General features: G+C 45.9%; 1 protein-coding gene across 1 annotated transcript in view; it reads left to right on the plus strand.

The window, feature by feature from the left end:
- Window positions 1-5011: 5011 nt before the first annotated feature.
- The window catches only part of CHST11 (carbohydrate sulfotransferase 11), a 152327-nt gene continuing 144824 nt past the window's right edge, over window positions 5012-12514 (plus strand). Inside the window, 1 exon segment of the mRNA XM_079304827.1 lies at window positions 5012-5319. Within this exon segment, the coding sequence (XP_079160953.1) occupies window positions 5202-5319 (118 nt within the window). The 5' untranslated portion in view covers window positions 5012-5201.

The raw sequence follows: 12514 nt of genomic DNA on the forward strand, positions 1-12514 counted from the left end.
TTTCTTTTTGGGTGGGGCAATCCCTCCAATAATAATTTATTCTAGGATCCTCTTCACATCTTCTGCAAAGATGATTTTGGAGGCTTTTTAAAATCTGTGTATTCATTCCTATTCAGTTGGATTTTTCCCCCTCCCCAAGTAGCATATAAGCCACTCCAACTCTTGGAGACAAATCAATCTGCCCCTGAAAGCAGCTTGCTTGAACTTGAGCAGGGAAAGTGCTACCGGGTGAATGGAGGGAGTGTGCTTATGTTTTGTAAATTATGTGCAGTTTGTGCTGTTCTGCTCACCACATCCTGCCTTCCTGGCTACCAGGCTTCATTCTGACACCCTTGTGTCTAATGAGCAGCAGAGCAGGATGCCAGCAATATGTTCTGAAGAGCATGAGTAATCCGTGGTGTCTGAGAATAGAACTGATGTGAGCAACCCTACAAAAAGCCAGTAATTCCTCTTATTTCAGCCTCTCCATGCTCTGAGTCACACTTTAGATGATGCCCCAAGGTCAGTTGACAAAGAGATCTGAATTTCAGTGTAACTTAAGGGAGCACTGTCATTACTAGGGAAAATACTTGTCCATTTAAATGTCTCCTTTTAACACGGGCAACTAACTAGAAAAGGGGATTCTGTTTGTCTTGCAGCTGCTTTGGCCCTTACAATTGTTAAGTTTTACTTCAGTATTTCACTTCATTAAAAATGTCCTTCACTAGCAATGGGGAAAACTGCAAAGGAAGTATACACTGAAAAAAAAAGAAAGAGCTGAACTCCACTGGAACTTGGCAAATATTTTAATGTCTGCTTTGCCCAGGAATTTGTATTGGCTGCTCTGGTTGTAACTGTGGTGACGGGATGCATTGGAATTTTTCTTGGATTTGACTTTCAGGAGGGTGTTCCCCAAGTGAAGCCCTTTGCATGGCAGGACAAAAGCCAAGCTCTACCTAATAAGCATCACAAGCAAACACCAGTTTTTTAGCGGACTTGACCACTGCTACCTGTTGCAGGGCAAATTGTTGTTTCCTCTGAAGCCAGTGACATTGTCCTGGACAGTGCTGGATCACTGGATTTGATCCACTACAGTTGTTAATTGCAGTGGGCAGAGGTGCAAACATCCATCCCCTCTAGAAATTGCATCCTTCAAAGCAAAGCTTAAAAAATTGCATCTATGCCTATCTCCTCCAAGTCTTGTTACTAAGAACCTTGCAATTAATATCACAGTGGTCTTACATCAAGCACAGATTTAGCTTGAAGGTCCTATTTTAATCTCGGAATACATCATATATGGCTTCTCCTGGTTGCTTCACGGGGGCATGGGGGATCTCATTCGGAGGGAAGAAGAAGGAGGTAAGACATCTGCTTAGCTCCAGAAAGGATTGTCTTTCAATTCTCTGTGGAGATGGCTTCCTGGAGGTGGGTGGCCTTCTATTCATGCAGACAGTGAGTAGCTGACTGAGAAATCTGTGTAGAGAAATGAGCTTTGTCCTAATTCCACTGGAATCAGCTGGGTCAGGGAGATTTTCACATGCTTTTTTTAATGAGCTCAGAATCAGTATCTTAAAAGAAGTTGCCATACGTTAATGGAATAACATTGCCAAACACTTTTGACTGACAGGCAGTCCCAGGCTGAGGTAGGGAGAGTGCCTGACTATTAACTTGGTTATTCATTTGACTACCTGCCTTCAGACAGCAAATTTTAGGGCAGCTTGTCAAATGAAAGGTCCACTGGCTGGCTGGAATCACTAAAGCAACATGCTTTTTCCTTGGGGAATGAAGCCCAAGACCCAGTCCCTTTATGACATCGCTGTTTCAGCCAGAGAAGTTAAAAACTATCCCCACAGAACAAAATCAGGAGACACATCCAGAAGATTTTCTCATTCATCTGACTTCAGCCTATGGTGGTTAAGAGTTGTGATGGGACTGGAGTCACAATGGCCTCAGGTTAGACAGAGAGACTGAAATTTGCAGCTTTTGTTTCAGATCCTGTGCCTAAAGCTTGTGCATGTTTCTTCAACAATACTAGACATTCTGCAACAATTTCACCTTCTGTTTTTAAAGGATGAAACTCATCAATATAAAACAAAAAGACTTTTTTTCTGAGATTCTTCATTAGAGAGGAAAAGTGGCACAGATCCTGTATGCCTCTCACAGATACCTCTGTTTTCTGATGGCATGATAAACTTTCAACAAGGTCTTCAATACTAGCCTGCTTGTCATTTTCTCTGATAAATTGCACCCTGAATTTACTACATGCTGTATTTACATCTGTGCTGTTTTTCAACTGCAGTTTTGCTATTTTTGGAGTTTTATCAATAAGTAGTTATGTGGGCGGTTGTGTTTTCTTGTCTTTTTTGTTTGTTTGTTTGTTTTTGTGAAGCTCTTTTATTATACAAAATAATCCACAAAACACTGTCTGTACTCCTTTTGATGTCACTGGCATCTGGTTCTTAATCTCTTAAGTCTTTCTTTCCAGACATCTCTTGGATGATGGGACTATTTTTATTCAGAGATACTGAATGCTGGTTATTGTCATGGGAATGGTAGATGATCATATCCACTGTACTATCCAGACTCCCTGCTGCTCTGGAGCTTCTGAAGTTTCCACTCAGAGAGAGGCACACTTCAGAAGATGTGCCTGAGCTGTTCCTGTACTTACTCTGTTACTTGGCACCCACCTGGAAAGACAACTGTGTTTCCTTATGCTACCTCAGTTATGCTCTTTTCTGTAGGAAAACAAAAACCTGGCTGTCTCAAAAATAGGCTGCAGCATTTCATTGTCCTGACTCACCAGGAAGGTTGTCATAGTTGGAAATTTGCAGAGATGCTGTAAGCATTTGGGTGGATGTTGAGTTTATAACTGCCAATGTCCGTAATGATGCTATTGCTTTATAATGTTCTTTTAAAAGTAAATGGTAACACAGCTGGTGGTTTTCTTAATGCTTTAAAACTCTCCATCATTTCATTAGAGGATAATGTTCACACACACACACAAAAAAAAAAAAAAAAAAAAAAAAGTAACTATTGTTAAGCCACACTGAAAAACCATCCACCTTCTCTAACAGCATAAAGAACTTTTCTTGTGTCACTTGGCTGAATATTGAGTTCTAGGCTTTTTCCCTCAGCCCTCGATGTCTTATCCAGGCTCCTGGAGACAGTCCAGTTCTTTCTGTTAAAATACTGCAGTTGCTGTTGTGCTGCAGCACATGTATTGACAGGGGATGCTGAAATGCCAGGCTCTGCTTCTGGTTGACTTTTGCTGACTGCCTTAACGATCCACCACTTTGCATTACATATGAACACTTCTTTTTTTCTAGTGCTTTCCACAGAATGCCTTTTTGTCATGTTTGTGGTTTGCACTTAAAAGAGAAAAAATAATTTAAAGCTTCCTTTACATCAGGAAGACTTAGAAAATGGTCATTGCACGTTAAAACTGCTAAAAGAAAAAACCGGAGAAAATCTAGAGAAAGTAAGCAGAATGTTGTGTAAAACCTTCCTTAATGAACAATGGAATTTGTTTCTGATAAAAGGAATTTCAGGCCAAACCTAAATAATCTACTCTGTCGCAAATGCCTGATTAATTACTGCTTTATCCTTAAGGTAAAATATTCGGCTTTTGCAAAGTGGAAATGAAAAACTCTGATGACTTTGCATGTTTCTGTCACAATTAACTGGGAATGAACACTCCAACCTTCTGGGTTTGTTGGCTGGGGTTTTGTTTGCTTGTTTGGTTTTTTTGGAGGAGTTGTTTGTTTGTGGGGTTTGGCTTTTTTGAGGAGGGGCGGGGGCAAGGGTGGGAGGGAAGTGGGAGGGGGTTTTTTTAGCTTAAAATATGTTTTACTCCACTTGTTTCCCAGCTTTAGATTCAGACTTTTCAGGGCTATTTTCAAAGACCCCTCCCCCCAACTCGTCGGAAGAACAGAGAGAAGAGCGAGAAAAAAGAAAATCCTTTTACTCGTGAAGATGGTATCAGCATCAGTATAATGATTTTTAGTTTAGCAAAAAGAAAACTAATAGCGAAGTGGTATTTGGGTGCATCGGGGGAACAAACACAACTGTTACCCTTGCACAAAGACGAATGTTATACAGCTAAGAAGGCATTTCCATTCAGCAGCGCCCTGTCCAGCGCCTGTGTTGAGGGCAAGAGGGCAGTGCCGCTCGGGAGCGGAGCCGTGTCCGCGCTGGGAAGCCTCGCCCGGAGCTCCCCGAGCCGCGGCGGCTGCGGCTCCCCGGCTGTCCCGAGCGCTCGGGCACGGCACAGGCCTTTTGTTCCGCAGCTCGCAGCTCCTCGGCATTCCCCCCACGTACGGCTCCAGCTCCCCGCCTGCCGCTGCTCTCCGCTGCCCAAAGGTGCATCCACCTTCGGCGGGCCGGCGGACCTTTCGATTCCGCCGGCAAATGAGCAGCGCTAGTTAATGCAGAAAACTTAGAAGTCTGGGGTTCGAAAACAAAAGGAGCCCCGTTAATTTCTGTCAGGCCAGGTGGCACTGTTCGCCCCGGGGATGGCTCCGTGCGCCTGAAGTTGCTGCCTGCGCCGCTGATAGAATGAACAGCTCCCGGCCGGGACAGCCCGGCCCCGGCAGAACACGACGGCAGGGACCGGCTGTCACATCCCCTGCGGAACGGGGAGAGCCCTGCGAGCAGGCACTGAGGGTTAGCGGAGCGACGGGCGCCACGAGAGTGGGAGAGGAGAATTCCTCTCCACAACCGGAGCGCGGGGCAGAGCCAGCCAGGGGCGGATGCTCCTGCCCGCCGGCGGCTGCCGGACCCCGAGGCCCTGAAGAGGAGAGAGTGACCCAGAGGTGGTCAAGTTCACGGGCAGCGAGGCGGCTCGGACGGCGGCAGCCGCCGGACGCCCCCGGGGCCGGGCGGGGCCGTGAGGGGCAGGGGCGCGTCCCCGCAGCCCCTCAGGGCCGCCCGGCTCGTCCCCGCCCGCCGCCGCCGCCGGGCGGGACCATCTCTGCCCTCGGCGAGGGGGGGGCGCGCTCCGCCCCGGCTCCCCGCCTGGCCCGCCTCCCCCCCGCGCGCGCAGAGCGCCCCTCCGCCTGGCGCGCGGCGTGGTCACGCCCAGCGCGGCATTAACGCCCCCCGGCGCGGGGCGCGGGCGCCGGGCATCCTCCGGCGGCGGCTCCTCGGCGCGGGGCGGGCGCGGAGCGGCTCCCTCGCCAGCCCCTGCGCGCTCCGCCGCCCTCTCTGCGCCGCCGGACAACGCCATGAAGCCGGCGGTGCTGGAAGTAATGAGGATGAACCGGGTGTGCAGGATGGTCCTGGTCACTTCCGTGGGCTCCTTCATCCTCGTCATCTTCTATTTCCAAAGTATGTTGCACCCAGGTAGGGCACCGCAAGAGCACCGGCATCACCGGCCCCGCGGAGGGCAGCGCTCGCCCCGCTCCCCGCCGGCGCAGGTGGCGGGCGCCCCGGGAGCGCTCGCTGGCCGCCGCCGGCCGCGGCTCCCGGCGCCGCTGCGGCAGGCGCGGGGCTCGGCGGCGGCGGGCGCGGGAAGGTCGCCTCGCCCCCCGCAGGAAACTTCCCGCGGGAGGGAGGAAAGTTGGTCTGTTTAAGAATTTTGTAAATTTCCTCTTTATATAGTGCGTTTGGGGAAGGGGGACGAGAGGTGACAGCGGCTGGCGAGCGCGTCGTGGCTGAGCGGCGCCGAGAGCTGCCCGGTCCTCGCGGGTTCCCCCGTGCCGGGAGCGGGACCCCAGGTCCCCTCTCCCATCGGGGGTCGCGGGCCTTCGTCTTCCCAGCTTTTCATTTTCGGAGGCGACAGGCACACTGCGGCCGAGCAAGGGCAGCCGCCGCCGCCGGCTCGCCCCGGCCGAGCCGTCGCTGCCCGCCCGCTCCCGCCGCGTCCCGCTGCTCGGGCAGCTCCGGGCGGAGCCGCTGGCCGGGCAGGGTGTCCGCAGGGAGCCGGCTGCGGAGCGCCGTGCACGGGTCACCTGCGATCCACGCTCCCGGGTGCCTAATGCGCCTTCAGCTTTTCGGATTCCCTCATCCTAGGGACGGAGCTGTAGCGGGGGCAGCTGGCTCCCAGGGAAGTCCTCAGAGGGGGATTCACACGAAGGTGGTATTGGGCTGTGGAAACTTCATGCGGCGTCAGCTGTGTGCACAGACCCCTCATGGATGCCTTGTGCAGCTTGGTGAAATTTGTCCAGCATGGCAAAAAAAAAATCATTTTGCTCTGTCTGTCTCACTTTTTCCTCTTTCTGCCTGGGAAATGATGTGGGAATTGCACTTGCAGTGTCTTTTTGGAGGGATCTGACCGCTGAGCAGAGAGCGAGGCTGGTGAAAGGGAGTGATACCTTGTAATGGTCCAGCAGCTGTAGCTGGCGGACTGGCCACGCTCCTCAGCAGGCGAGTCTTCCCAGCGTCCTGGCTACAGGCGTATAGCTGTAGCTGATAAGGGAATTGCAGTCAAGTAAAAAGAAAAAGTGTCTATTCGGATTGGCTCTTTCTTTCCCTGTTTGTGGCTCCCATAGTTGCCATATGCGTATGTGGCACTCAGAGATGTAGTTTAGTGATGGACTTGGCAGTGCTGGGTTGGTGGTTGCATTCACTCTTAGAGGTCTTTTCCAACCTAAATGATTTCGTGACGAGTGATTTTTTCCTTAAAGTTTTTGGAGAGTTTTTCATCAAATGGTAGAGGCTCAGTGCACTGATAGAATTAGGAATCAGTAGATCTGCTGTTCTCTGGTGAAGCCAAGTCCTGCTTGGTGTTTTTCTATCAGCTGCCTGCTCCTCTGGAGTTGGTGTAATTTGCTTGATGAATGTGTTCTTGTATGGTGCCCATCTGTGTTAATACCTGCCAACTTCTTGGAAAAATTAGCATATTTATTCTCTTTCCTGCTATGTATGCTCCATGCTTACTGGTTTCACAAGGAGTGCTCAGTCCTTAGCAGACCTGGAGAAGCCTTTATTTATGATCTTCAAGGCACCATGCAGAATTATGGCTTCTCCAATTTAATAGAAGTGTGATGTGATATTTTAATTGGTGGAATTCCACAGATAATATAATTTGCACACATATTTGGAAAATTTGGCCAAGGCTTATTACTTCCCCTTGTTTCAGGTGAATTATATTGCTGGAACACAAACTTAGCATGCAGTAGGTGAGAGATAAGGCTGAATATTCTTCTGTGAATTTTATAATGTAGAAAAACCTGTTTTTTAAGAATTTTCAATATCCTCTATAGTTAATTGTTGGAGATTATGACTTTATATTCGTTGTATTGTGTGGCTTTAAATAGGCTGAGATTTGAGTACAGTTCAAAGGATTTAGCATAAACTCCGAGGAGAGAATGTGATGCTGTGAAATCACTGGGAGGATAATGTGCACCCATTTTCTGTGTGACACATTTCAGTTGTTAGTGTGAGTGGAGTAGGTTTGGAAATAAATAAATCGCAACCTTTATTGTGCCTTTTTGATAATAACTTTTTTTTTTTTTTTGTCTTTTTTTTGGTAGGATGCTTTCATAGCAGAAACTGCTGGGAAGCCCTTGTGCCCTGCTCTAGCCCTGCACAGATATGCCATTGTACATGCTACCATCCTGGTAGTGCAAGTGATAGAGCAAGCAGAGTTCTTGAAAGGTTGGGAGAGAGGGAGGTGGCAGACCTGTCAGTGTGATATGTATTGGGCAGTGGATCATTTTTAGGAATTAAGTCTATTTTGTAGAGGTGCCTGCAACTCTTCTTGTGTGTCAGAATTCACAGGAGCCACATCCTGGGCAGCAGGACTGGAGGTATTAAGAAATTTCAAAATCTTGGTTAATGTCCTTTTTGTTGTTGAAGAGTGTTCTAAATTCCAGCTGGTCTCCATTGAAGCACACCTTTGGATGGCTGCAGGAGAGAGCTGTCTCTCATCTCTGGCTTGCCAGTGTCACTGTTGCTGGTAGCTTACCATGCTCTCTAGCAGAGGCACTTTGCAATCAGAATTAGATGAAAAATTCCCTCCCAAACCTTTTGGAAAGAAAATAAGGTTTTCAGATAAGTCAACAAGAAGCATCAGGTCCTTACTGTCAGATTCTTGAGCCCCAGAGTTCTCTTGGTGAATTTCAGGAGGCTGCTTCCAAAGCTTTCTCATCAGTTTCAGGTGAGAAAGTGAAGGTGAAATATGCTAGAAGGCCACCAGATGATGAGTCCAACCCCCTCTGGGTTAAGATAAATCTTTATCCATTAGAGGGGATTTTCCATTTTCAGAGATCTGAATATGGAACTCTTGTTAGAAGTGTTTGACACAAATGTCTGCTGATACCTTTTTTTTTTTTTTTTTTTTTTTGGGGTGGGGGGAATAAAAGAAATAAGAAAATTACATAGTTAACAGGAGCCTTTCTTAAAAATAGACAAGGCAAAAACCCAAATGACACAGACACACCCAATGCCAAGCTGGGAAGATGAGCTTAGCCTTATCTTTGCAAAAGAACATGATGTATCTCTTGTGCTGTATCTCAAATACCACCACATTCATACTGGAAGGAAATCAGGTGGTTTTTACTCTCTTTTTTGGCTGTGTACCCATTCTTTGTTGGGAAGCCAGCTGTGAATGTGCTGTTTGATTATTGCACCTTTGCATTGTCTGAGTTTTGTCAGAGATTGCCTAAGAGCTGGGAACCCACCCTCCCAAATTAGGCTCCCCAACCAATTGTTGAGGGAAGGTGAATTGTGCAGCTCTCCAGTGCTCAGTAAAAAAAACCTTGGGTGATAATCCTGCATGTTTTGGCTTATCTGGGGGTATGTTTGTTTCTGAGGGAAGGAGTGGTAGTGGGGACTGTGGTGTGTTTTCCCATTACATGTCTAGCCTTTTCTGGGGAAAAAAAAAAAGCCAACCCAAAAAACAACAAACCAAAACCCATGCTGCAGCTTGTTATATCTGGAGATATAGTAGTATGTAGCTGATATTCCCTGTCTCTTTTGCTCCAGATATTTTCCCCCTTCACTTTCCTGCCATGTCCTATGTAGATAACTGAGTGCAAGCTGATTGTTGCTCTATGGAACTTCTGTCTGCATGAAATAGGTCAGTCTTGGGTTTTACATGACAGCCCATCATAGTTTTATCTGCTGCATTTCCCGTGAAATCAGTTTGCTCACTAGTCTTTAGCCTGCCTGCACTTTCCCAGATGTGTTTGCTTTGTTCTCTAGGCTTCCCAGCTGCAGCGAGAGGGGGACTCTGAGTCACCCCGTGGAGGCAGGAGCTGCTCTGCTGGGCTGGGGGTCACACTGGTGGTGTGTTAGGATCCCCCAAGGTGGAAAATGCCTCCCAGAGGCAGGATAATTAATGCTCTCTTTATCTTACCTCAGACAGGTTTATGAAACGAACTTATTCTAAACCTGATTCCCTTCCCACCCCTCCTACTTGTAGTTTTTTTTCTTTTTGCTCCGTTTTCCATCTTCTGTTTTAGACTTGTACTGCTCTCCTCTGGATGCTAATGAAGGTTAGATCTCAGAGGTCAAACTTGCCTCATGTCCTTGATCATCTCAGTGACATATGCAGCATGGTATGACTAAGAACTGGTATCTACCTTTGCTCAAGTATCACCACAACTCAGACCACAGGGGGTTTTTCTCCTTATGTCTGAAGACAAGCTCACCATCGTTTTTGATGGCAGATTCTGTTTGAAAATCAATGCAGCAGTCTCCCATCTTGCAATTGATCCTTGCTTTCTCCCTTGCTTACAAAGGAGAATGAGCTCTGCAAGGCAGTTGGGTGTGTGGCATTCCTTTGATGGACCTTGTATACAGTTTTAAATTATTCTGTTTGGGATACAGAGAAATGGAGTTCATTTGACAGCCACGAGAAACTGGCCCTCATTTAATTGCATGCAATGAAATCCATCCCTCAGAAACCCTGCCGTGTGCTGTATCTGTTGGTGTCTCTATAAAAGCTTTTGATAGATTTCCATGGAAGTGTGAGCAAACCTACTCTGGTCACTCTTCTCAAAGGGACTGGAAGTCTGGAGCTGCCTTAAGCTGAGAGTTAAACTGCTCTTTGTATCTTGTGAAAATCTTCCTGGTTAGTGAATATTAATCTTATTAGAAGAGCAACTTTTTCTATTGCAGGGCAAGTGAGTTTAGGTTTTTGCAACAACTGCTTGCTGTGCTGAAGAAATAAAAATTTGTCCCTGAATGTGCTCAAGCAAAAATTACCTGGATAATTATGTAAGAAAGACAGTCATGTCTTACTGCATTTTAACTTATCAGGATATTTGTTACTCCACTGTTACATTTTCTACCACTAGATTTTTATAAGCTTTTATTTTTTAAATTGCTGTATATCAATATTGTGAAAGTATATGCCTATTTTCAGAGCATTGACACTCTATTCACAGATGTAAAGTGTCATGATTTAGCTTAAGTAACTTTTTCAGAGTTAAAGTCAGTGTGCATGGAAACTTTTGAATTTAGCACAACAGCACATAGAACCAAAATGCCCAGTGCTTTTTATGAACAGATTTATACAATTGATTTGATGCAAGTAGTATTTCATTTTTATTTCATATTCAGAAATATGAGCATCTTTCTGAATTCTAAAATTGTTTCCATTACTTTTTGGAAGTGGCAGGTAGTTTATCTTGTACTGTGCCATGTAATTAACTTTAAAAGTGGTTCAGACAATTGGAAGAAATTAGATTCATGTTACTTTTTCCAAAGCCAGCACTACTGTATTTTGTTTGACTCTGTTGCCAGATGTACTATATCAAATCTTGCCTGATAAAGCTGCTGCAGTTGTCCTTGTGTGAATGTCATTCCAGCACAGTTTTTTTTTCCTCTCAAGCCTTTTGGGCTGATGCATATGTATTATGTATCAGCTCTAAGTTGATCCTGAGGGAGTTAAGGACTGGGATGGGGGACACAATGATTTGAATTTGATGGTTTTTGTTTCTGATTGTTTGTGCCATTCAAGGCAAACGTTTGAGTTCTGTGTGTGACTTGTTGGAGTATCAACATACATAAAATGAAGCATAAGATGCATGGATGAAGGTCCCAGTTGAAATCAATTAAAAGAAGGAGTTTTCCCCTTCACATTAAAGGAATTAAATTGAGTTCAGGAATGATCTACTTATGTAGACCTGGCGTGTCCAGGATAAAGATGAAGAGATGTCTGTGGTGGTTGCTTAGATTCAGCAGCCATTTACTGTCTTGCAAGGATAACATTTCAAAGCATGTGTGTATTTTCTTGGATGTTCCTGTTCCCTGTAGCCCCTTCATGTAGGGTCTTTGTGGACGAGGTATTTGTCCTTACAGTTGCAGTTCTGGCTGAGTTCAGTTAATTCCTTGTTATTTGTGTTTCAGTACCCAGGTTATAGATAACATCCTTTTGTTATGGGCAGAATGCTTGCATGTGACAAAGTGGTGTTTCTGGTATAAGCCTCACATGCTCTTAACTAAAGGTGAGACCACCAGAGACTACTGCAAACCAGTGAAAGAATTCAGTTCCTAATTATCTCTGGTTAATGCCTCCAGACACAGGGATTTTCTTGGATTTCAATTTTGTGAATGTAATCAGCAGAGGATGCAGCACATTCCCCCTTTCATGTAATTTTTTGGCACCTGAAATTAAGGTTTCTTGGATAAATCAAAATTTTACCACATATACACTTGGAGTCTGAGTCACTTCTCTTGTGTCACATTATCACCCTCCACTTTCATTGAATGCTGATCAATGAATGTAGTTAGTTTTCTTGCTCTCTCCACATGCTCATTCTTAAGGAGTTAGCTGTTGGGGAAATTGTCTGGGGTAGATCCATTCCCTTCTGTGAAACTGAGATTGTAGATTTCCATATGAATGGCCCGTGTTAGATTTCAGCTCCCTCCCCACTGTCCTCTGGGGCTCTCACAACACCTGTAGCATCCCTAGGAATTACCTAATGGAAAGCAACATGTGCACAGATTAGGAGCACTTATAGATAAGGAATGAGGGAGTGAGAGTGCTGACTATGCCGTGGCAGTGTGCATCCTCTGCTCTGCCCTTTCTGTGGTGTCTGATCCCTGCAGGCTGGTGGGAGCCCCTCAGAGCATGGGATGTCTGTGGGAGCTGGTGTGTTTCACTGGTTCCTCTCTAGGAACTCAGAGGTTGAAAAGCTCTGTGGCAGCAGGTCTCAGAGAGCCACAGTGGATGACAGGACTCTCATTTCTGTGATATGCTAACAGGACTTTGGATAACAGCATGGTGTGAGTAGGTGCAGCACAAGCATTTGTTAATTTGCAGCAAGGAAACTTTGTGTCCATGGGGATCAAGGGAGGCTTCCTTGTATAAAGAAATTTCACTGCCTTGTGCATTTAACATTTAAATATCCAGAGTTTTGAAAACTTTTTAAAAATAGGAATGCTTTTTTTGGTTGCTTTTTACACTGTGCCCAGCGTTGGTGATGAAAGCAGATGACAGCCTTCCTTTTGGCCATATTAATTTTACACATTAGAGATGAGGTCCTGAATGAGGCATTAACATTTAGGTTACAAGCATCAGAAGGGAATGCTATTTAAAAGAAATAAAATTAGATGGCTGCCACTGGAACATTTGAAGGAAAATGTT

Source organism: Erithacus rubecula, assembly GCF_903797595.1.
Source record: "Erithacus rubecula genome assembly, chromosome: 4".
Classification (NCBI taxonomy): Eukaryota; Metazoa; Chordata; class Aves; order Passeriformes; family Muscicapidae; genus Erithacus; species Erithacus rubecula.